General features: G+C 43.3%; 1 protein-coding gene across 7 annotated transcripts in view; it reads left to right on the top strand.

The window, feature by feature from the left end:
• The first annotated feature begins 1,609 nt into the window (after positions 1-1,609).
• Positions 1,610-26,371, top strand: part of TBC1D23 (TBC1 domain family member 23) — a 51,809-nt gene continuing 27,047 nt past the window's right edge. For 2 of the 7 annotated variants that reach the window (XM_084843228.1, XM_084843230.1), the window contains exons 1-7: positions 1,610-1,672; positions 19,183-19,294; positions 23,388-23,493; positions 24,522-24,726; positions 25,053-25,176; positions 25,997-26,121; positions 26,220-26,266. In XM_084843228.1, coding sequence (XP_084699354.1) covers positions 1,635-1,672; positions 19,183-19,294; positions 23,388-23,493; positions 24,522-24,726; positions 25,053-25,176; positions 25,997-26,121; positions 26,220-26,266 — 757 coding nt within the window. In that variant the 5' untranslated portion in view covers positions 1,610-1,634. Of the gene's footprint in view, positions 1,673-9,705; positions 9,935-19,182; positions 19,295-23,387; positions 23,494-24,521; positions 24,727-25,052; positions 25,177-25,996; positions 26,122-26,219; positions 26,267-26,371 lie in introns of those variants that run through there. The other 5 variants (XM_084843229.1, XM_084843231.1, XM_084843225.1 and 2 more) reach the window with 4 other exon arrangements.

Genomic DNA, 26,371 nt, shown 5'->3' on the forward strand with positions numbered 1-26,371 from the left:
TTGGACTTTACTAAAGGCAGCTGTTTGGCCACTGCATAAACAGAATGCTGGACAAGATGGACCATTAGTCTGATCCAGCATGGCTCTTATGTTCTTAAGTATCCAAGAACTACATATTAGAATTATGCAATATTAAACTTTTATTAACGCATTTCCAGCCAGAACACAGGGTAAAACATTTCTTGATAGTTGTTGTTGTTGTTCAGTCGTTAAGTCGTGTCTGACTCTTCGTGACCCCATGGACCATAGCACGCCAGGCCTTCCTGTCCTGCGCTCTCTCCCACAGCGTGCTCAAGTTCATATTCATTGCATCTAGGACCTAGATGCTATCTAGCCATCTCATCCTCTGCCGTCCCCTTCTCCTTTTGCCTTCAGTCTTTCCCAGCATCAGGGTCTTTTCCAGGGAGTTTTCTCTTCGCATTAGGTGGCCAAAATATTTGAGCTTCAGTATCTGTCCTTCCAATGAACAGTCAGGGTTGATTTCCTTTAGGATGGACTGATTGGACCTCCTTGCAGTCCAGGGGACTCGTAAGAGTCTTCTCCAGCACCACAGTTCGAAAGCATCGATTCTTCGGCACTCAGCCTTCCTTATAGTCCAGCTCTCACAGCCATATGTTACTACTGGGAAAACCATAGCTTTGATTATGCGGACCTTTGTCGGCAAGGTGATGTCTCTGCTTCTTACTGTGCTGTCTAGGTTTGCCATAGCGTTCTTCCCAAGGAGCAAGCGTCTTTTAATTTCATGGCTACAGTCACCGTCTGCAGTGATCTTGGAGCCCAAGAAAATAAAATCTGTCACTGCTTCCATTTCTTCCCCTTCTATATGCCAGGAAGTGATGGGGCCAGATGCCATGATCTTAGTTTTTTTAATGTTGAGTTTCAAACCAGCTTTTGCACTCTCCACTTTCACCTTCAACAAGAGGCTCTTTAGATCCTCTCGCAGATTGGAGTAGCCCAGTGTTAATACTGTAAATTAAAGGTAGGGCTGAGGCTGGTTTGAATTTCTTGCCTCAACTCAACTTCCCGCTCGTTACAAAACGTCCCTCAGGTTATAGCAAAGGTTAGTGTAAATCAGCATTCCGCAACCTGGTTCCCCTCAGATGTGTTGGACTGCAACTCCCATCATACCAGTCACCCATGCTGGCTGGAGATAATGGGGCTTGTAATCCAACAAATCTGGAAGGCGCCAGCATAGGTAAGGCTGATCTAAATTGTCTACTCAGACCCGCTCCCTAGCCCAAACTCCACCCTCAGTTGCATGCAGAAGCCCTACATGCAGCTTTTAAATGTCTAAAAACGCCTCCCAAATCTACATTTTCCTCTCGAACTAAGAGCTAGAAATAGTATTTGCTGCTACGTTTTGTGTTAGGGAAGGCTGCTGCCTGATCACAGCTATCACGGATATCTCCACGGCAATCCATGCGGAGGGTCAGCTCCCATACGCGGGAGAAAAGTGTCCAAAATTAACCCGGAAACAAAAGAACGTGTGTGAGTCTCCTTATTATTGGTCTACGTATAAACGTCACTGCAGCTGCTGCGCTTTACGGCAGCCATGTTGGAAGTGGGATTGCGACACAGAATGCTGGAAAGGTAGATCGTGCTTTGTGGCATGGTGGTAGGGCACGTCAACAGCTATGGCGGAAGGGGAGGAATCGTCTCCGCTGAGGAGCTGGTGAGTTGGACAATCCATCGGTTAATAGGGCTGCCTGAGAGGGGCAGAGAGCTCGGGTCTCCACCACTGCCGCCGCCCATCGCAGAAACGCCTGGGCGGCTGTCGCTCCGGCCGCCCCTCGGCCCATTCCAAGGCCAGGTGCCCCCAGACCGAAACTCGCCGCCTTGTCTCGGAGGCTGGTACGGCTTGAACTGACTCAAGATGCCCTGCTGTAGGCAGGTTGTTCTTGTCTTTTTCTGTGTCTGACTTTCTCCAGGGAACTATTCCTGGGGAAACGCGCGGGGCTTTTGTTACTCAAGAGTTGCCCATTCATCTCGGTGTGTTTCCTCCTGCTCCCGGATGAAGAGCAAGAGAAAGAGGAACAAATTGTAAACTGGGCTGGGCTTAAAATAAAGCCCGAAAGAATCCCGTTAAGGCCAAGATCTTTTTTTAATTTTTAAGTACTTCAACATATTTCAAGGATGTCCACTCTTTCACAAACCCCGGAGTGCCGGTTTCACGGAGGAACAGGACTAGCAAAGGCTATTAGCCATGGTATTTAGTTATTAAATTTATATCCTGCCCTCAGTGCACCTTGCATCATTCTCTCCCCACCCCAAATTGATCCTCGCAACATCCCTGTGAAGAAGCTTAAGCTTGAAGATAGTGTCTGGACCAAGGTCCCACCCAGGGGATTTCTACACCAGCCTAAAATTCTGCATTTAAAACGGGGCTTTCCGCTTGGTGTAGTGGGATCGCACCATTACACGCGCTTCCTTCTCTGTAGATGGCCTTCCCCATAGGGCACTACACATGCTCCAGGTTGTGTGATACTTGCTCCTGGGTTCCTGCCCCATTCCCTCCCCTTGCACAGTACTGGTGGATGGGACTGACACGCGGACAGCCCCCCACCAATCCCCCTGGGCCCCGCCTCTCTCTTCCATGCTTTTGGCCAGTCCCTGCCACTCAGCCCCTCTGCTGCTCTTCCGCTCTGCTGCCCCCTCCTCACTGCCGCTCTGCCCCTCTGTTTTGAACAGGCAGGCTGAAAATGGCAAGGAGCCAAAATGGCACAGGAGCAGGAAGGCTAAACTCCCATCAGACCTTCGTCACCACCTTCGACATCATGACCACGCCCCCAACAACCACACTCAGCGCTTCATTCATGCCAGGGGAGAAATACACAGGGAGGACATGGTGCTCCATTTGTGCATATCTGGAAAAATACCCCATTTTTTCCATTTGAGGAAAACACAGGATAGGTGGGAGGAAATAGTGGAATAATGACTGGACAACGACGATGTCATGTAATGGACCCGCACAATTCAGTGAGTGAGCAACCATAAATGCAAAATAAATGTGAGGTGTAGAGATCCCCCCCCCCCCCCGTGGGCTTCATGGCTGAGTAGGGATTTGAATCTGGGTCTCCCCAGTCCTAGTGCAACACTAGCCACTACACCAAACTGGCGATAATGGCTGAATGGAACTCCATGTCCACGTAGTATGCCTCTACTTCTTTGATGCTCAGGACCATGCAAGATCGAGGACAAGGGTAGTCAGACTTCAGGCTTGTGGGATCTACGTTGGTTTTGTTATTAGAACCCTGAAATCTACCAGCTAGAGCCAGGTAAAAAAGACATATACTAAGAACTGAAAGAATCCTGAGCCCAGGAATTAGTTTTGGGTTCTAGAACTGAATGAAGCTCATAGTCCTTCTACACAAAAGTCTGCTCCTAGTTGTCACAAGCTTTCCTGAATTCTGTAGTATAATTTAGGGCAGGTGGGTCATTTTGTTGCTACTGTTATTAAACAATTGAGAGTCAGAAATCTTTGCCAGTCTACTGCAAATCACCCAGAGATTTACCAATAGATCCTGAGCTGCCTTCTGCCCATCCCTGATCTAGGAATGTCCATTATCTTCATGCTTTGCTTGTGAACTTACCATACGCATCTGGCTCGCTGTCGCTAGAAACAGAATGCTAGATCATCTAGATCTTGGTCTGATTCAGCAAAGCAGTTCTTGAATGTTTAAGATTAGACATACATCCATGTTAGTGATTATGGTGTCACTTGTTTTTAAATCTGAAGTGGCAATCCATGTCCTTTCTCATTTCCCACTCAGCTTTAGTAAAGTGTCTAGCAATCTCATCTCTTATTATTTGAATTTTAAATGGCCTTTTCTTTAAGGTGCTTGTTTCTAGAAAACTGTTACAATACTAATATACCTGGACCCTAACCATGGTTTCTTGGAAATAAATCCTTCTGAATTGAACTGAATTCAATTTGTTGCCGCATGATTATATGTTTACCTGGAAGTAAATGTGTATGAGATGGAAGATCAGAGTGTCTATTGTGTGTGCATAAACCACAATCTTGGGTTTGCTTGTATATAGCTTGAAATGATTAATTTCTAATTATGTATTCTGTCATATATTTATATTTGGGGAAATCAACCTGTGTCATTCATTGGTGTCATTGTGTTCCGGTGCACTGGATTTGATTCATGATTGCCCTACTTTACCACCTCTGACATGTGGTTGTTTCAAGGAGTTGGTATCCAAAGACTTAATCTGTGGACTTGAAAGACAAACCTTCTGTTTTGTTTTCTGCTATACACACCCAAAATAAAAACAGAGAACACAGCATTCTTTACAATGGTGTTGCATCTAAATGCCAATGTGTGTTGAAAAAGATATAAGGACCATCCATATACTGAATTAGGGTGCAGTACTGTTGATTGCACCCTAAATGATTGGAAGCCCCCAAACTTGGAGGTTTCCGATCATCCAGTCCAGTGCAGGGCGGAAGGAGCAGCAGAGGCAATCTTCAGCTCGTTGTCCTGCCCTCATATTTCACTAGACAGGCTTTCTAGTGATGGCACTTCGGGGGTTAGGGAAGGAGACTGGCAGAGGCTCAGGTTAACTCTGTCCTGCCCTCTCCAGTCTCTTCTCCTCCCCGCCCACTGGAACACCCCTTTTCCCCCTCTCCGAGGTTGATTTTCCAACCTTGGAGGGCAGTCAGCACAGTTCGTTCCATGGTGGCTGTGTCAGGGTTCCTTTTACCCACACTGAACTTCAAATGCCGAATCAAACACAGACAAGAGGCTTCAATCTACAGCTTTTAATCCATTACCACAAAGGGTCATACAGATGCAAATTCTCAGTGACTCTCAGTCTGCAAGGAAATGCCTTCAGGGGGTTCAAAAGGTAGCTACGAAAGTTGCCCACCATTTGAAAGAAAGGCAGGCTCACTAACCTAACTTAAGGGGTGGGGGGAGGTCTCTCTCTCTCTCTCTCTCTCTCTCATTCTCATATGAGGCTTCTAAGCACTGCTGTTCATGCAGGGCTGATCGGGTAGACTTTCTAAGTTCCACCCCGGCCTTCTCCCTTTTGTCTCTTCGTCTGCGCCTTGCATCTGTTAATTCAGACTCGCCAGACACCGCCTCTCTCTGTTCGCTGTCTCTCACAGGGGGCGGGGGTGAAGAGGGACCTTCCTCTTCCAGCTGGACCTTTGAAACCTGAGGAGCCTGCCTAGCCATGTCTCGACTAGCCTGGGAACATACTTCCCCCATGTCTGGCGGTTCTTCAGAATCTGAACTATGTTAACAATTTTAGGTCAGTGGCCAACATCCCGGATCTTCCTGGGCAAGGTGCTTGAGCGGATGGTTGCAGGACAGCTCCAGGCATTGTTGAATGAAACGGATTACCTAGATTCATTTCAATCGGGCTTCAGGCCTGGTTTTGGAACGGGAACTGCCTTGGTCGCCCTGTGGGATGATGTCTGCCAGGAGAGGGACAGGGGGAGTGCGACCCTGTTGATTCTCCTGGACCTCTCAGCGGCTTTCGGTACCATCGACCATGGTATCCTTCTGGATAGGTTGTCTGGGTTGGGAGTTGCAGGCACTGCACTGCAGTGGTTCCACTCCTACTTGGATGGCCAATTCCAGAAGGTGGTGCTGGGGGATTATTACTCTGTGCCATGGCAATTGTGCCATGGGGTTCCACAGGGCTCTATTTTATCCCCCATGCTGTTTAACATCTACATGAAACCGCTGGGGGAGGTTATCCGGAGGTGTGGGCTGAGGTGCCATCAATATGCGGATGACACCCAGCTCTACTTCTCTTTCTCATCAGACCCAGGTGAGGCAGTGGCGGTTCTGAATCAGTGCCTGGGCACAGTAATGGACTGGATGAGGGCCAATAAACTGAAACTCAATCCAGACAAGACGGAGGTACTGTTAGTGGGTGGTTCATCTGTCTGGCTAGGTGATATTCAACCTGTTCTGGAGGAGGTTGCACTCCCCCTAAAGGACCACGTTCGTAGTTTGGGGGTGCTCTTGGACCCAGAACTGTCACTTGAGGCACGGGTGAACTCAGTGGCACGAAGCACTTCTTATCAGCTTAGGCTGGTATACCAACTATGCCCTTATCTGGACAGAGATAGCCTAGCTACAGTTATCCATGCTCTGATAACTTCTCATCTGGACTATTGCAATGCGTTATACGTGGGGCTGCCTTTGAAAACAGTCCGGAAACTTCAGCTGGTCCAAAATAGGGCAGCAAGATTGTTAACAGGGACTGGCCAGCGAGCTCATATTACGCCAGTACTTTTTCAGCTGCACTGGCTGCCAGTCTATTTCCGGGCCCGATTCAAAGTGCTGGTATTAACATTCAAAGCCCTAAACGGCTTGGGGCCAGGTTATCTGAAGGATCACCTCCTCCCATATGTGCCTCAGCGGCCCTTCTCCGTGAGCCCCTGCCAAAGGAAGTGAGGCGGGTGGCTACTAGGAGGAGGGCTTTTTCTGCTGTGGCACCCCTGCTGTGGAATGCGCTCCCTAGTGAGGTTTGCCTGGCACCTACATTGTATTCCTTTCGGTGCCAGGTGGAGACCTTTATATTTTCCCAGGCATTTTAGCACTTTAGCTTTCTCGACTTTTAGCTTTGCTGTTTTCAATCTGTATTTTAAATTCCTGCACTGCTGCTAGGTTTTATTGTGGTTGTATTGTCATATTGTGGTTTTAATGTTCTATATATTTTAAATTGTTTTATTGTGTGCCGTTTGGTTTTAATTTTTGTGAACCGCCCAGAGAGCTTTGGCTATTGGGCAGTATAGAAATGAAATAAATAAATGAATAAATACTCTCCCACTCCTTGCGCTCAGAAGCACTCCTGACAGGCTGTGAGGGGGCAGGGGAGGGGTTTGGAGCTCAAACTCCCCCTTCCAAGGTCTGAGCTCTCAGACTTCAGAGGGGGGAATCCCCGGGGTCCTATGGCCCCTCAGACGATGTCTAGAGATGATAGGATTGCTTCCTTAGAGTAGCAGTCTGTCTGACTAGATCTCAAATCTAGCTTCCTAGATCTTTTCCAGTCTTGATTTTGACAATACAGGGATCAAATTTAAGGCATAGTGTGAATAATGCATTTAATTATTAGTATCTTTTACTCTTGTTAATTAATATGAAAATGTTGCCACTTGCTTATAACACTGTTGGGCACATACTGGTATGAAGCTCGCAAAATCTTTTATATTTTCTCTACTATGTTGACAATAAACAAGTAAGACCAATAGGAAAAATACTATAAACCCTTTTTTAAAATCAACTTTCTTATTGCTTATTTTATGTGGTAAAAGGAGAACCTCTGTTCTCCTTAACTGAGTTGCAAATTTGCTGTGTCTTAGTACGAACTTTGTACTAGGTGTTTGAGTGAGATCCCGAAGTGTGATATATTGATCGATTAAGATGTTTGGAGATCATAATAATGCAAGCAAAGGCTGTTATATGGTATCAAAGGGCACTGTGATGTTGGAAGTGTGTGGTTGTTAAAATGGAAATTCGTGGGAGGACAAACTCCAATCTTTATAGCCTCTCTAGATCTTTGTCATAAACTCTGCCTATTTTAATCAGGCATACCATATTTCTCACTTGGTTTATGTAGCAAACCTAATATAGATAGCAATTTTTGTCAGGACTGTAGACTCAAATATCTGTAAACACCTTTTATGCCTGGAGTAAATGCAATTACAAAACCTCTATATAAGACACACCTCCAGCTTTTCTTCCATACTTGTCTGTTTATGCCTATACCATAAAGTATGACACACAAAATGACCTATAAGCAAAATACTGCAAAAATATAATATGCAACCCTGAGGCTTTTGGTCCTGCAGTTATGACTTCTTGGAGGCGGTCCTATTTGAGTTCCTAGGTTCCACATTTAGCCTCAAGTGTACATACAGCCTTAATAAATATATCAGGATCTATGCTAGGACCTAGAATTTTGCTAAGCTGGTGACAAGATCCATGGTATCTTTTTATACTTTCACATAATTTCCAACAATATGTGTTTTGGACAATGCTGTGATCAGGTGCTGAAGGCTTTAGGCAAAAGTTTGATAGTTGTAAAAATAGAGAGTACCAGATATGACTATCACAAGCTGCCAAAAACACTTTTAAAAGTTCAGCTCATTTTCATGTTTTAGACCAGCCTTTCCCAACCTGCTGCCCTCCAGATGTGTTGGACTACAACACATCTGGAGGGCCTCAGGTTGAGGAAGGCTGTTTTAGAGGGTATCCATCAGTTTCCATATAGTTTGAGAACAGGTTTGTGACATAGTACTTGAATCATTCAGATTCAGAGAATCATGAAATGATCTGTGTTTGTTTTTTAGGTACCAGGATAAGATTTTTAGGAACCTACTGTAGATAGGACTGGCTGGGGAGGATTACAATGTCTAGGCTCCAGCAGCAGGGTTTTAAGGGCTAGGTGACTGAAAGTTTTCCATCCCAACATGTGGGATTGGTCTAACAGTGTTCTGTGTAAAGAATTTCTAGAGGGTAGTCATATTAGTCTATTGTAGCAAAAACAACCAAGAGTCTTGTGGCATCTTAAATGTAACAAATTTACTACAGCGTAAGCATTCTATACTTGATGAAAACTTATGCCAGAATAATTTTTTTTGTCTTTAAGGTGCCACAAGACTCTTGGTTGTATTTCTGTAAAGAAGTATGTAGATCTTTGAAAATCATGCTATGTTTTTGCATTTTTCCCTTAAAGTAGCTAATCATGCAGAGAATTCATTTTGCATTGTAGCCTGCTAGCTTTATCTCATGTACCAGTGTTCAGATAACTTAGAAGAGAGCATCATACAGGTGTTGTTCCCTCCCCCAATAGATAAAACACCATATGGCCTTAGGTATTCAACAAACCTGTTTAATTTATGAAAGAAAATTATATCACAAGCTGAATATGAGCCAACAAAGTGATGTGGCTGCAAAAAAGGCAAATGCTATCTTGGGCTGCATTAATAGAAGCATAGCTTCCAAATCCTGGGAAATACTAGTTCCCCTCTACTCAGCACTCATTAGGCCTCATCTGGAGTACTGTGTCCAGTTCTGGGCACCACACTTGAAGAAGGATGCAGACAAGCTGGAGAGGGTTCAGAGGAGGGCAACAAAGATGATTAGGGGACTGGCAACAAAGCACTATGAAGAGAGACTGAAAGAACTGGGCTCTCTGAGTGCTATGATAGTGCTCTTCATGTACTTGAAAACTTGTCACAGAGAGGAAGGCCAGGATCTCTTCTTGCTCATCCCAGAGTGCAGGACCCGGAATAATGGACTAAAGTTACAGGAAGCCAGATTCCGGCTGAACATCAGGAGAAACTTCCTGACTGTTAGAGCAGTGCGACGCTGTTAGAGCAGTGCGAACCAATTACTTAGGGAGGTGGTGGACTCTCCCACACTCGAAGCATTCAAGATGAGGCTGGACAGCCATCTGTCAGGGATGCTCTGACTTGGATTCCTGCATTGAGCAGGGGATTAAACTCGATGGTCTTACATGCCCCTTCCAACCCTACTATTCTATGATTCTTATGTTTTAAAAAGTCAGGAAATAAGACAAAAAAAGCAGGAGAAAATAGTTCTGAAACTATTACTGAAAAAGGTAGCATGAGTGTTAGGATGACACATCACTGGAGAACATTTCCCCCCTTCACCACACAATGTGTAACCATTTTCTTTGGAGTCCTATTAAATTATTGGGAATACACAGAAAGGGTCTAATTGTGAACTGATGCAGTCTAATGAGAACACCAAATTACTGAAGAATTATAATTAACAGTTGTATTGTGCATTCAAATGTTCAAAGTGCTTCACATGCATTATCTAGTTGTAATCCTTACCTTACAGGGTTGCGGTAACTCAGTATTACAACATCCCATGTGTTGCAGATTGCCGACAGAGTGGGCAGGGGGAGAGGCTGAGAGTGACTTGCCTAAGGCCACTTGGTGAGTTTATGGCAGAGGTGAGATTTAGGGCTTCTTCACACGGAGCTTTTATCCTGCTTTTGAGATTGGTTACTCACAGAAGTTTGCAGGTCCTTTAGATGACATCATCAATTTCCAGGGCATCTCCCGTGCTAAATAACCTTTATTCCATTTTGAAAAAGATCAGAGCTAATGAGCTATCAAATTTCAGCACTTGAGTTGGTCTAAATTGAGTTCCCTCCTGAAAATTGAGCTTGAGTTCCCTCATGAAAAGAGCAAAACTCATAATAAGAGGCGCTAGACCACAGCTCCATCTAGCGGCTATATAATGAAACATATAAAAGACTCAGATAAGGGGGGAAAGGAGGGGGAAGGAAGCGTATGCAAAGGGAGTCCATCATGATCCTGCATTTAAAATGGAAGCAGAAAGTCCCATTTTAAAATGTGGGATTTTAGGCTGGTGTAGAGATGCCCTTAAACTGGGGACTTCCTGATTTGTAACTTGGTCTCTTAATTCCACTACTCCACCAGCTGCACTGAAAAGTAGAAATCATTTTTCAAAACTTCAAACCATGGGTCGGCGATCTGCAGCCTTCTGCCTAATTTCAAATGCTGTCTGCAAGAGATCGGTTGAGACCTCTGGCAAAGACAATCTACTCATTTCCTAACAGACCACTGTTTGGGGAAGTAGAGGGGGGTGAAAGAGAAATGCGTGGCAGGAAAAGAGAAAAGGGAGAGGAGAGAGAGTGAAGTCACCCACTTCTTACTTCAGTCCCGCCCAGCACCAGTGTGCAGCCCCCAGCAGGTTACCCCTGAGGGAATGTGCCCCTCAACAGAAATAAGGTTCCCCAGCCCTATTTTAAATCCAAAATTAGAAGGATTAGATGCTGCTAAATGCTTGGAATGTAGAACCTTTGAGGGACCTATTGACATTCCAGGTAGAATGATATAAAGCATCGAAAAAGGACTAAAATCAGTGCCAGACTCTCCACCTAAAGCAATGGCATGATCATATGGTGCCCAAGACAATTTTGTGCGGTATATCGGCTCTTGTTAGACTTCAGAATCTCAGGATTGTGTGTGTGTGTATGCATTGAAAATACATGATACAATTCTAAAGAATTGGAAACAAGTTAGGTGAAAAGCCATGTTTTTCCCACAGTCCTCTATATACTAATGGTGAACTAATTCTCCACGTGTGGATTCTTATGTAGCCACAAAAGCACCATTAATACAAAGGAGGGAAGATACCACTAGGCTTGCGGAGATGCCAACATTTTCAGAAGTACAAACAATTTTGAGAAAAATACTCTAAGCGGGGAGGGGGACCCCAAAAACAGCTCAGTGAGGATTGAGCATGCTCAGCGGGCATGAATGCTGACTGACTGTTGGTGGGGTGGTGGTGGTTGTTGTTCAGTCGTTAAGTTGTGTCCAACTCTTCATGACCCCATGGACCATAGCACGCCAGGCCTTCCTGTCCTGCGCTCTCTCCCGGAGTGTGCTCAAGTTCATATTCATTGCATCGGTGATGCTATCTAGCCATCTCATCCTCTGCCATCCCCATCTCCTTTTGCCTTCAATCTTCCCCAGCATCAGGGTCTTTTCCGGTGAGTTTTCTCTTCTCATTAGGTGGCCAAAATATTTCAGCTTCAGTATCTGTCCTTCCAATGAGCAGTCAGGGTTGATTTCCTTTAGGATTGACTGATTTGACCTCCTTGCAGTCCAGGGGACTCGTAAGGGTCTTCTCCAGCACCACAGTTCGAAAGCATCAATTCTTCGGCGCTCAGCCTTCCTTATAGTCCAGCTCTCACAGCCATACATTACTACTGGAAAAACCATAGCTTTGATTAGACGGACCTTTGTTGGCAAGGTGATGTCTCTGCTTCTTACTATGCTGTCTAGGTTTGCCATAGCTTTCCTCCCAAGGAGCAAGCGTCTTTTAATTTCATGGCTACAGTCACCGTCTGCGGTGATCTTGGAGCCCAAGAAAATAAAATCTGTCACTGCTTCCATATCTTCCCCTTCTATATGCCAGGAAGTGATGGGGCCAGAGGCCATGATCTTCGTTTTTTTAATGTTGAGTTTCAAACCAGCTTTTGAACTCTCCTCTTTCACCCTCAGCAAGAGGCTCTTTAGATCCTCTTCACTTTCTGCCATTAGGGTGGTATTGTCTGCGTATCTGAGGTTGTTGATAATTTTCTCGGCAATCTTTATTCCGACCTGTGATTCATCCAACCCGGCGTTTCTCATAATGTATTCTGCATATAAGTTAAATAAGCAGGGCGACAATATATAGCCTTGTCGTACTCCTTTCCCAATTTTGAACCACTCGGTTGTTCCATGTCTGGTTCTTACTGTTGCTTCTTGGCCCTCGTACAGGTTTCTCAGGAGACAGGTAAGGTGGTCTGGTACTCCCATCTCTTTAAGAATTTGCCAGAGATTGTTTGATCCACACAATCAAAGGCTTTAGCATAGTCAGTGAAGCAGAAATAGACATTTTTCTGGAATTCTCTTGCTTTCTCCATGATCCAGCAAATGTTGGCGATTTGATCTCTAGTTCCTCTGCCTCTTCGAAACCCTGCTTGTACTTCCGGTAGTTCTCGGTTCACATGCTGCTGAAGCCTAGCTTGTAGGATTTTGAGCATCACCTTGCTGGCATGTGAAAGGAGCGCAATTGTACAGTAGTTTGAACACTCTTTGGCGTTGCCTGTCTTTGGAACTGGAATGTAAACTGACCTTTTCCAGTCTTGTGGCCACTGTTGAGTGTTCCAAATTTGTTGGCATATTGAGGGCAGCACTTTAACAGCATCATCTTTTAGGATCTTAAATAGCTCAGCTGGAATACTGTCCTCTCTGCTAGCTTTGTTGTTAGTAATGGTTCCTAAGGCCCACTTGACTTCACTCTCTAGGATGTCCAGCTCAAGTTCAGTGACCGCACTGTCATGGCTATCAGGGACATTCAGATCTTTCCTGTATAGTTCTTCTGTGTATTCTTTCCACCTCTTCTTAATCTCATCTGCTTCTGTTAGGTCCCTGCCTTCTTTGTCCTTTATCATGCCCGGCGTCTTTGCACAAAACGTTCCCTTGAGATCTCCGATTTTCTTGAAGAGATCTCTAGTCTTTCCCATTCTGTTGTTTTCCTCGATTTCTTTGCATTGTTCATTTAAGAAGGCCTTCTTGTTTCTCCTTGCTATTCTCTGGAACTCTGCATTCAGTTGGATATATCTTCCCCTTTCTCCCTTGCTTTTCGCTTCCCTTCTTTCCTCAGCTACTTGTAAAGCCTCATCAGACAGCCACTTGGCTTTCTTGCATTTCTTTTTCTTGGGGATGGATTTCGTTTCTGCCTCCTGAACAATGTTACGGACCTCCGTCCATCGTTCCTCAGGCACTCTGTCTATCAGGTCTAATCCCTGAAATCTATTCCTCACCTCCACTGTATATTCATAAGGGATATGATTTAGGTCATACCTGAATGGTTTAGTGGTTTTCCCTATGTTCTTCAATTTCAGCCGAAATTTTGCAATAAGCAGCTCATGATCTGAGCCACAGTCAGCTCCAGGTCTTGTTTTTACTGACTGTATAGAGCTTCTCCATCTTTGGCTGCAAAGTACATAATCAATCTGATTTCGATATTGACCATCTGGTGATGTCCATGTGTAGAGTTGCCTCTTGTGCTGTTGGAAAAGAGTGTTTGCTATGATCAGCGTGTTCTCTTGGCAAAACTCTATTAGTCTTTGTCCTGCTTCATTTTGTACACCAAGGCCATGCTTGCCTGTTATCCTGGTGATTTCTTGACTTCCTACTTTCCAGTCCCCTATGATGAAAAGGACACCTTTTTTTGGTGTTAGTTCTAGAAGGTGTTGTAGGTCTTCATAGAACCGATCAACCTCAGCTTCTTCGGCCTCAGTGGTTGGGGCTTAGACTTGAATTACTGCGATGTTGAATGGTTTGCCTTGGATTCATACTGAGATCATTCTATCGTTTTTAAGATTGTACCCCAGTACTGCTTTCCCCACCCTTTTATTGACTATGAGTGCTACTCCATTTCTTCTAAGGGATTCTTGCCCACAGTAGTAGATATAATGGTCACCTGAATTTAATTCGCCCATGCCTGTCCATTTTAGTTTGCTGATTCCCAAAATGTCGATGTTCAATCTTGCCATCTCATGTTTGACCACCTCCAGCTTACCTTGATTCATTGATCTGACATTCCAGGTTCCTAAACAATATTGTTCTTTACAGCATCGGACTTTCTTTTCACCACCGGACTCATCCACAGCTGAATGTCCTTTCGGCTTTGGCACAGCTGCTTCACTCTTTCTGGCTCTACTTGGAAATTCCCTCTGCTGTTCCCCAGTAGTATATTGGACACCTTCCGACCTGAGGGGCTCATCTCCCGGCGTCATATCTTTCAGCCTTGTGATACGTTCCATGGGGTTTTCTTGGCAAGAATCCTGGAGTGGGTTGCCATTTGCTTCTCCAGTGGACCATATTTTGTCAGAACTCTTTGCCATGACCTGTCCGTCTTGGGTGGCCCTGCACGGCATAGCTCATGGCTTCACGGAGTTACGCAAGCCCCTTCGCCACAACAAGGCAGTGATCCATGAAGGGGAAGGAAAGGTTCCTCCTGTGTGAGCACCAGGTCATTACTGACCCCTAGAGGGATGCTGCTTTCGCTGGCATTTTCATGGCACACTATAGCGGGGTGGTTTGCCATTGCCTTCCCCAGTCGTGACTACCTTTCCCCCAGCAAGCTAGGTACTCATTTTACCGACCTCGGAAGGATGGAAGGCTGAGTCGACCTGAGCCGGCTACCTGAAAACCAGCTTCTGCTGGGATCGAACTCAGGTCATGGGGAGAGTTTCGGTTGCAGTACTGCCGCCTAGCACCCTGCGCCACTCGAGGCTCTTGGTGGGGTGGGGGGGACACAAAATCAGGGGGTAGTGGGCATCCTGGAAGAGAGCATGGCTGGCTGGTATCATGAAGGGGGAGCACGCCACACAGCCACACTTTGTTATAGTCCCACTTGTAACACATGAAGACACTTGGGTCTTGCTGGCTCACAGGGTAAAATTGTTGAAGGATTTCTACAACAGCCTGACAGCTTAAATTGTGCCACAGTCCAGAACATTATAATTGCTAGAGAAGACTGAGAGCCAGACACTTCTATGCCTCTCTCTTAAAACAGAACAGGACGTTTTTCTCATAGTAGTGGCTGGCAGTCTGGCAGAGAGCAATCCAAAACCACACATGGAATGGAGGTTTGTTGTAGGTCCCCTTTCAACCTTATCAACCTAATCAACCTTATGTGAGAAAAACAGAAATGTGCAGGGATCTTGAAAAATGCAAGACTGAGAACTGAATATGCCATACAGTGGAAGAACAGAGGTAGGGAAGGGGCCTCCAACAATCCTCAGATGAGGATACCGAGTCGTAGTTAGAAATGTATCCAAGCTTGTGGAATATTATATATAAACTTGAAAGGCAATATATAATGATGTAAATAAAAAAGTCTATGTGTCAGTATTTTTCAAGGCCTGGCTCAGTGTTTTCACATTTGAGGGAAATTGTTTGGTATTCTATTGCAAGTAGTCTAGAGAACTCTTGGTTATGGGGTGGCATGCAAATGCCATAAATACATGAGTAATTGATTTTTGAATAAGCTAGTACAATAAAAGCAACATGTCCACTAACTGTGGTTTGGCAGGTTAAGTTAGTTAGGACACCACCTTAAAATGTACAAGGTGGCTTCAGCACTTTGCTTCACGGTCCATGTTTAATGCAGCCCTCATGGGTGAGCAAGATGACCCCCGTAACCAATATGTTTTCCTCAATGTCAGTTGATTGCCGAGGAAGTTCTGGGTGTGAGGCAAAAGAGGTCAAATGTGTTCGCATATGTCAGAGTATAACTTGGCCAATAGGCTACTATCCTCTTAAACATGTGTTACAGGAGGAACTACATGTGAAGATTTGTTCTGGGATTCTCAGAATGTAAGCGATATTTTTTAAGCAGAACTCTACAATGAATCTGGACATGAGCCATGTAAAACATCTACTGAGCTGCTGTCATTAATTTAAGCATCATTACATCATTGAGCAGCATATGAATGAGTGTTGCTGTAGCATAGGTGGATTTTAATTTTCTAAGGTTCCAGCTGGCTGATCACAGGTGCTCATTATGGTGAATTCAGTAAACAAGGAGAGATGAAAGAGGTCCTATTTTGGCTCAGCCAGTGATAGTAAATAGAGAACAAGGAACAAGGCTGACATGGAAAGCGTCATGGAGGGCCTTGTGGTCCATGGCACCTTAAAATAAACCTTGGCACGAATACTCTAAAACGGTTGAAAAGATAGTATTTGACACCCCAAAGGATTAGTTATATTTACAAAGTTACTAGCCCATTGTGTTGGATGCCCTGCAGTGACAAGGGCACCTTTTTCATGTGTGTGTTGGGGTTGTAATGTAATGTGTTGGGGTTGTAGGACTTCACAGGCTTTCTAGAATCCAATTTTTAAGAAGGAAAGAGAAATCACAAAGCAGAGAATAGAGGTTTCCCGGGCACATGGTTTGCTCACAATTTATGAAGGAAGGAACACAGGCCTCAGGCATACGGAATTGCTTGCTTTTACATTGGTAGCTGAGAAATGACAGCAAAATGGAAGGGTGAGCGAGAACCATCTTTATGTAGCTGGATGTTGAAACTTTGGAACATTAATGGAAAAGTTTACAAAGCAAATTCAGGCCCAACATACAGCACAGTCAGATAACTTTTATATTGTCTAATTTCCATTAATTGAATATGCAGGACAAAATAAACTGGACCTAATTCCTCCACTCGTTCATGGCAGCCTGTGGAAATATCTATTGGGGTAAACTGCTGTGGTCCCCTACGCCATGCTGTAATCTGTCTTCTACAACAATGTACCTTTCGTGTGTATACTCAATCACTCTGCACTGACAGTTTCGTTATGTACTGCAAGTTGAAAAAGTTAAAACAAAAAATGTTTTGAAAACATAAAAAATATAGATGTAACTGAATGTAAAAGGGGGGGGGGGAGAGAACCGTAAGTCTTTTCCCTACAGCAAGAAAAACAAGATAATTTCATGCGTGTCGTCACATTCTAACTTTGTTTTTAGAAGCAGTTTGGCATACTTAGAAATTGACCTGTACACCAACAGTGTCTCAAAAGCTCAAAAGCTTATTCAAAAAAATAATGTCAATGACATTATTCTATGTAGAGTGAGTAGTGGATTAATTTATAGGCACATTTCTGAGGGAAACAACCCCCAAAGGGTTTTAGAATACCAATGTATGATTTGGCTATGATTTGAGAAATCTTGTTCAAAATGGGGATTCACAGGCTTTACTTGTCATATCGAGAAGTTCACATTCAGATGACAGCTGGTGAAATTGGAGAGCCCCATTTCTGATGTCACTCTAGAATTAGGGATTTGGAAGCATAAATTACAATCGCTTTAGCATCCCCGGCCTTAGAGGTAACATCCAAATTGACAGTAACAAAAGATTACATTCAGTTTCTCACAGATGTGTAAAATAGATGTATTGATTATGCTGTATATGGAAAGTATACTTACACTGCAATCCTATACATGGCTACTCAGAAATACATCCCATTAAATTCAGTGGGGCTTACTCTTAAGTAAGTGGGTATAGGATTGCTGCAGCCTTAGGGTACAATCCTATGCATGTTTAGACAAAAAAGGGTCCTACAACTTTCAGCATTCCCCAGCTGACTGGGGAATTCTGGGAGTTGTAGGACTTTTTTCTCTCTAAACATGCATAGGATTGTACCCTTAGTCTCTTATCAGACAAGCATGTTTGGTGCATGTTTATGAATGTGTTCACACTGGTTTATGCATGTAAAATGACAATCTTTGAGGATCTTTGCCAGTGACTGTAAAGCATGGGTGCAGAACTATAATTGGGTGAGGGGCTGAGTTACCTCCCCCCGGGCCTTCCATGAGCCAGATGCTGTCAGTGGGTGTGGCCATACCACTGGTATAATCGTCCCACCCATTTTGCCTTTCTCCATACTGAGAGAAGCACAAAGTTCTGTGCCTCTCTCAGCACAGAGAAAGGGATTCAACTGGTACTGGGGGGAGCAGCTGCCATTCTTCCAGCACCAACCAAGTCTCAGGCATTCCAGCACTGGTTAAGTCCCCTGCTGCCCACATCTCCACTGTTATCTCTAATCTCAAACAGGAGATAACAACAGGGATTCTGCCAGGGAGCGAGGCTTGGAGGCCAAGCAGTGCTCCCTGGAGGAACCCAAGGAAGCTACATGGGCCAGATGCAGACCTCCACTGGCCGGAGGTTCCACATTCCTGCTGTAGGGGCCTGTTAAAGGTTTCCATTGTTAACAATGTGCAGTAAGATGTGTTGTACTTAATGTGTTACTATAGCTATTACAGTACATCTATTATCGTGTAATTAATATTGATCTGACAGGTTGTGACTTCCTGAATAGGTGACCTATGCCTATATTTTGCAGAACAAAGTGGCAGTAAGCAATTCTTATAATATTAAAATACATGTGATACTGTTTTAAAGGAATCTTTTTTAAAGGGTCATCTTTTTAACCTCTGCTAAACTCTTACCTCCACACCTTTTTTAATGTATATATTAAGAACAATCTGGAATTACTTTTATCATTTCATTGTTTCCATATCCTATTATTTTAAAGCATTTTTCTTTTTATTCTGTCATTTGTTTCCCTCTGTATGCGTTTATGTACCATCCAGATTCTTCTAGATCTCTTCTAAAATTGTAGGTGTAGTTCCAGCTCAGGAAAAAAAAAAGAGATCATGTGGGGGAGAAAATTTAATGCAAATCAAGATGGAGTTCACATTGAAACATAGTTTCATAGTGTATCACAAATATTACAGCGCTTAATTGAATAATTTGCCATACTTTTCAGCATGTACCACACCCACAAGGTAGCTTATTAAAGTATAATTAAAAGCATACTTAACATTTCATTTTCAGGTATATAACATTTAAGTAGAATGAGAGCTCAGTCCTACATATGTCGGTTTAGAACATGTATAGACATACTGAGTTCAGGGGCACCTGTTCTCAGTTAAATTGGTATAGTATTGTAGCCTAAACTGCTAGGGCATTTTGGCTTCAAATGAAACTGATCTTAATCATGCACACTTCTATTTACATGGAACCATGCCTATACTAAGAGAGGAAAATATTGCTGTGTTTTAAATTCACTTAACCTTATTTAAGGTAATTTTACAGGGAAAATGACCTTGCAGAAGCTCTAGAAGAAGGTGGTTGTGATCTTGAAACAGTCCGAAACATAATCCAAGGGAGAGCTCTACCTGAAGACCTAAGAGCCAAGGTCTGGAAGGTAAGGATATCACATTTTGGGGTAAAGTGATAATTTGTATCAGAGTTCTATGTCTCTTATTTCCATATCAATTATTCCATATCAGTTATTTTTAGCACTGTACTTAGTTAATATCTCAACTTTCCACTCTATGTATAGAGTTAAAAAATATATATTTAGCAATAAATAAAAAATAACTAAAACTTTGCAGTTGCAATCTGTATTTCAAGGACCTACATTTCATGCTCTTAGTGTAAAATGAACTTCTGTAGGCATCCTTTTAGAAATGAACTGCACATTAGGCTAAATCCAACATTGTGTGAGTGGAATTCTCCTTGCTCTCCTCACCCCTGGAGCCCCCCGCACATACCCAAATCTGCTCTGGAGGGTCCTCCATCCCTCCAGAGTAGATTTTCAGGGCACACAGGGAGCTGCACTGGGGAGAGGAAATCCGTTATGCTAGTGGATTCCATTCCGCTGGTGGACAGCCAGCATTGGATCCAACCCATTACACACAAACACATGCAATGGCAGTCCAGCTGCCATTCTTAAAATGGAGAAGCCATTTCATACGAACATAAGAAGAGCCATGCTGGGTCAGACCAAGGTCCATCTAGTCCAACATTCTGTTCACACAGTGGCCAACCAGCTGCCTGCAGAAAACCCACAAATAAGGTATGAATGCAGTATCACCCTCCTGCCCGTGTTCCACAGCAACACAAGGTGTGCATAGACATACTGCCTGTAATACTGGAAGGAGCATATAGCCATCAGGACTAGTAGCCGTTGATACCTTTATCCTCCATAAATTTGTCTAATCCCCTTTTAATAGCTTTGGTTATTGGGTGGTATAGAAATTTAATTAATTAATTAAAGCCATCCCAATTGGTTGCCATCACTACATCTTGTGGTGGCGAATTCCATAGTTTGACTATGCACTGTGTGAAGAAGGACTTCCTTTCATCTGTCCTGAATTGCCCACCAATCAGCTTCATGGGATGACTATGGGTTCTAGTATTATGAGAGAGGGAGAATGTCATTGGGCATAGGGAAGCTGCGTGGGAACAGGACGCTCATTCTTTTAAATGTCTGCCATTTCTTTATTGCAAATCACTTCCTTGAAGTGACTTTTCTCTCCATGGAGTTCCAAATGCATGTTTGCAAGGACAATTGTGTCTGGAACTTAGGGGGGTGGGGAGGAAGCAGCTGGAAGGATTTATTTTGGCGCAGGGGGCAGTATCCAGCTGTGCCATTCAGTTAGCACAAATGACGTTGCACTAGCAGAAACTAGGTTCTGAATTATGCGCAAGAGAAGAATCCAACTAAAGATACGTTTGTGCAAGTGTGGTCATGCAACTGCTCGCACCCATGTGGAACCAGTTGCATAACTGCTTTGTACCCGTTGCACAACTGCTTACACAACCAGTTGTGCAAGAGTAATGGGCAACCGCTTGTGCACTGGAAAGATTCAGCAGAGCTCCACTGGCGCTATTGGAGTTGGTGGAATGTCACGGTTGGATACTCCCTAGGGAGACAGCAGGTGGGAAGCAAGTTAAGCACCTTCTTCCTCATCCCTTCTTCAGTCCCAGTCACCCCCATCCTGAAGTGGCTTTCTTTCTAAAAGGGTACTGTTACATACATCTACATATAACCAGTAGTTTGGCCCTTAAAATCAGGTAGCTGTTCATCGCTTCTTTAATAAATTAATTGAATTCAGCAGGAGAAGTATTGGCCAAATGAGGAAAACAAAAGGGAGCACAAGCTTGCACAAAGACAATGCAAGCAGACAATAAGAGATGCAAAAAAGCATTTTGAAGAGCATATCGCTAACAACATCAAGGCCAACAATAAAGAATTCTTTAAATATATCATGAGCAGAAAACCAGCTTAGGGAGGCAGTTGGACCATTTGATGACAATAGAGTTAAAGGAGTACTGAAGGAGGACAAGGAGATTGCAGGGAAGCTGAATTAATTCTTTTCATCCATCTTCACTGCAGAAGATATAGGGCAGATACATGTACCTGAACTGATGCTTTCAGGAAGGGACTCTGAGGAACTGAGGCAAACAGTGGTGACAAAAGATGAAGTTCTCAACCGTATTGATAAATTGAAAGCAAATAAATCACAGGCCCAGATGTTATTCATCCTAGAGTTCTCAAAGAACTCAAATATGAAATTGCTGATCTTCTAAGCAAAATATGCAACATGTCCCTAAGATCAGCCTCTATACCAGAGGACTGGAAGATGGCCAATGTAACACCAATTTTCAAAAAGGGATCCGGGGGGAATCCAGGAAATTACAGGACGGTTAGCTTAACGTCTGTTCTGGGTAAGTTGGTTGAAGGCATTATTAAAGATAAAACTAGTAAGCATATAGAAGGACAAGCCCTGCTGAAAAAGAATCAACACAGCTTCCGCAAAGGTAAGTCCTGTCTCACTAACCTTTTACAGTTCTTTGAGAGTGTCAATAAACATGTAGACAGGGGTGATCCGGTAGACATTGTTTACTTGGACCCAAAAGGCTTTTGACAAAGTTCCTCACCAAAGACTCCTGAGCAAACTTAACAGTCATGGAATAAGAGGACATGTCCTCTTATGGTTCAGTAACTGGTTAAAGAACAGAAAGCAGAGAGCAGGAATAAATGGTAAATTCTCCCAATGGAGGGATGTAAATAGTTGGGTCCCACAGGGATCTGTATTAGGATCAGTGCCTTTCAACCTGTTCATAAATGATCTGGAATTAGGAGTGTGCAGTGGAATGGCCAAGTTTGCGGGTGACACCAAATTATTTAGGGTGGTTAAAACAAAAAGGGATTGTGAAGAGCTCCAAAAGGAACTCTCCAAACTGGGTGAACGGGCATCTAAATGGCAAATATGGTTCAATGTAAGCAAGTGTAAAATGATGCATGTTGGGGCCAAAAGTCCCAACTTCAAGTATAACCTGACGGGATCTGAGCTAGTGGTGACTGACCAGGAAAGAGATCTTGGGGTTGTGGTGGACAGCTCAATGAAGATGTCAACCCAGCGTGCGGCCACTGTAAAAAAAAAACAAAAACAGGCAAACTCCATGTTAGGCATAATTAGGAAAGGGGCTGAGAATAAAACTGTTGACATCATACTGCCCCTATACAAATCTGTGGTGCAACCACACTTGGAATACTGTGTACAGTTGTGGTCACCACACCTAAAAAAAGATATTGTATTGCTGGAAAAGGTGCAGAAAACAGCAACTAAAATGATCAAGGGGCTGGAGCATCTCCCCTATGAGAGAAGGTTACAACAGCTGGGATTGTTTAGCTTGGAAAAAGGAGGATAAGGGGAGACATGATAGAGGTTTACAAAATTATGCATGGTGTGAAGAATGTGGATAGGGAGACATTTTTCTCCCTCTTTCAAAATACTAGAACTCGGGGTTATCCTATGAAGCTGATTGGTGGGAAATTCAGGACAGATAGAAGGAAGTACTTCTTCACACAGCACATAGTTAAACTATGGAATTCGCTACCACGGGATGTAGTGATGGCCACCAGTTTGGATGGCTTTAAAAGGGGGTTAGACAAATTCCTGGAGGAAAAGGCTATCAATGGCTACTAGTCCTGATGGCTATGTGCTACCTCCAGTACCAGAGGCAGTGAGCCTATGTATACCTTTTGCTGGGGAACATGGGTGGGAGGGTACTGTTGCGCTCATGCCCTGCTTGTGGGTCCTTGGTCGACAGCTGGTTGGCCACTGTGTGAACAGAATGCTGGATTAGATGGATCTTTGGTCTGATCCATCATGGCTCTTATGTTCTTATAAGTATACAAGAGTAAGTAGAATATGACCTTTTGACTATTAGTCTACTACAGTAACATTATTTCTTGGTTCCACATTACTCGAGTTAATAAATCCAGTCTGGTCTGGAATGGTTGCTTTGTATTAAATACAAATGTTGGGGAAGCTTATTGTTCAAGAATACTGAAAGCGGTATCATTATAAAGAGCTAATTTTCATAGCCTCCAGCATTTATATTTGAAGTGCTGTTTTCTTTGAACACACATTTTTTGAAATAATTCAACTACAATAAAGAGTATTGATGGGGTTCCCCCTCCCCTTCCTTGTATTTGTTTTTAGATTGCACTGAATGTTGTAGGGAAAGGAGACAGTTTGGCATCCTGGGATGGTTGTTTAGATCTACCAGAACAGAGACTAATTCACCAAGATTGTCAAGAACTAGTTGGTAAGTCTGAAGGAACATTTAGACTGCTAGGCCGAAAACCCTATGTAAATTCTATTCTCTCCATAATAGTTATCTTCCTATCTCACTGTTGAGACCTGTTGAGTACAACTCAGGACTTCCTCTGGCATGAAACTTAATCACCTGAGTAAAGCGTGGTTCATATATTTTGGCAGAGGCAGTACCTTTTCATAGTGAATATATGGACACATTTGCTGGTGGGTTCTTCAGGCATCCCTTAAAGGCCCTATACAGCTTGGGCCTGGTTACCTGAAGGGCCATCTTTTCCTTGTTATAACCTCTTTTACGTTAAGATCCTAGTTGGAGGCCCTTTTCCAGGTGCCCCGATTTATGAAGTTAGGCGAATCATGGCAACCGCTAAGAGGGCCTTCTCTGCCATGGCACCTGCTTGTGGAATGTTCTTCCTAGGGAGGCTTGCCTGATGCCTGCTGTTATGTCCTTTTGGTGCCAGAGGAAGACCTCCATTTGAAAATTTTAACATTTTCAAATATTAGCTGAACCATTTTTAGTCTCCTTTTGTCATTGTATTCAGCTGTTATCTTCTTCTTCTTGTTAGTGTTGTGTTGTTCTGTTATTTAAATTGTTTTGAGCAATAGCAATGCTGCCCGCGAGGGTTTTTTTTTGGCCAAACAACAGGGTATGTATGAATAGACACTGGAGCTCTTCCTTTTCACTCCAGATCCTCATGCCATTGAAAAACCGCTCCTTAATGTTGGTGGACATTCTGTAGCGGTACTGGATACAGTGTGAGAGAAACAGCTGGAAGGAAAAAGTAACTGTGTGTGTCTGAGCAAGCACTATTGGTGCACACAAGGGGCTCTTTGGAACCTGTCTTCTCTGTTGTGTTGGCATAGCACCATGGCAGCTGTGTGTGCACTGAGCTCGCATGCGCTCTTGCTCTCTTCTGCATTCCAAGTTTCTGGGAGTGATTCCAGTATAATCGCTCGCACCAGTGAATCAAGTAATAAATATCACATTTCTAACACACTTACATATTTGTCTGTTTTCAGATCAGCTGTCAGTGCCAGAGGAGGAGAAATCAGTATTACTTTTGGATATTGAATCTGTGATTACCTTTTACTGTAAATCTCGTAATGTTAAATACAGTTCTAGCCTTAGGTGGACATATCTACTCAAGCCATTGGTGCATCTTCGACTTCCACGAAGTGACATGTACAACTGCTTCTATGCTATCATGAATAAGTATATTCCTAGGTAAAGACAGCATTCTTCATGCGCACTGTATTTGGTATAGAGTGCTGTTTGTCTGTTACCCCTATCCCTGGTCCCTTTCTAAGGAGTGAGTCTTCTCTGGCTCTCTTTGAAGAATGGAAATTTTTTCCGTTGTATCTGTGGATTGATAGATGATGTTTTCTATTGTCATTATCATGTGCAACAAAGCTGCAAAATGCCCCTGATCCTTTTGATCATTTATGTGTGTGAAGTTTTAGTGCCTTATATGCTTGGTTATTGTTTTTTAAAGTTGCTTACAATTATTATTGTGTTGTTTCATGAATCCTCTCCCACTACTCTTCTTTTAGAGACTGTTTCCTGAAAGGGAGACCATTTCATCTCTTTAGGTTGCTTCTCCAGTATCATGAGCCAGAACTCTGCTCCTTTCTGGACACCAAAAAGATGACACCAGACTCGTATGCACTCAACTGGGTAATAAAGTGAAAGTAGGGGACCATAATGAAAAATAAACTTCTGTAGTAATTTTAAAAGCATCTACTGCTGAATAACAAAGCTTAGGGCACAATCCTATGCATGTTTAGACAGAGAAAAGGCCTACAACTTCCAGCATGCCCCAGCCAAGCTGGCTGGGGCATGCTGGAAGTTGTAGGCCTTTTCTCTGTCTAAACATGCATAGGATTGCGCCCTTAAACAATAAAGTATGCACAATCTTTCACAAGATTGTTATTTATTAAGTGTAGTCATTTCAGATAGCTGCCACATTCACATAAGATTCTGATGTCTGGCTTACCATATGGGACACCTATGCACCTGTAAAAATGAATCCCAAGCTCATAGGATGTTATTTTATTAAGTAGCAGTGACAGTTTATTATGAACATGTTTTACAACAGCTTTGAGGAAGAAGAAGCTTTAGACTGTCTGTTTCGTTACTTTGCATCAAAAAATAGGTACCATGTTTATAATTTGTTTCCAGACATTTGGTTTTACTTTGCTGGCATTCAGATACTTGCTAGGGTTCTCAAGGAGAAGGCTTGATGGTTCTAGCAAAGCCACAAGATTTCAGCAAGTTTGAAAAACTGACCTGGGTTTTCAGGAAAAGGCGTGAAACTGCTCTTTAATACAAGCATACTTGAAGTTTTAGGATATGTGCAACATGATTCTGTGCAAGTTTGCTCTAAAGTACGTCCCACTGAGTTCAGTGAGGCTTACTTTTCAGAGTAGTTAATATCAGCATAATTATGTTACCAAAAAGCATGCTTGACTTTCCTTTCATTCTCTCAACTTTCCAGCTTGGATGCCTGTTCTCAAGCTACTGTTCATATGAAGTCACTCAGGCAATATGGGATGGATACCTACAGCTAGCAGATCCATTCTTTATTTATTTCCTAATGCTTATCATCCTTGTTAATGCAAAGTGAGTATATAACTAATATATGGCAACAAATTAATTGACCGCTTATTCCTGTCTCTGCTTGGTGTGCTTATTCTATATCTCTGTTTGCCTCTTTCCAGAGAATTTATCTTAGCACCAGAGTCAGATAGCAAAGAAGATGTTGTGAGTAAGTCCTTCTAATGCTTTTGCTGATGCTTAAAAAATCACTAGGCACTATATAGCCTGTACTTTGAAATCCCATTGTTATATGGAAGAATTAAGCAGGCACTTA

Source organism: Heloderma suspectum, chromosome 3, assembly GCF_057233095.1.
Source record: "Heloderma suspectum isolate Gila_16-S chromosome 3, 16-S_ref, whole genome shotgun sequence".
Classification (NCBI taxonomy): domain Eukaryota; kingdom Metazoa; phylum Chordata; class Lepidosauria; order Squamata; family Helodermatidae; genus Heloderma; species Heloderma suspectum.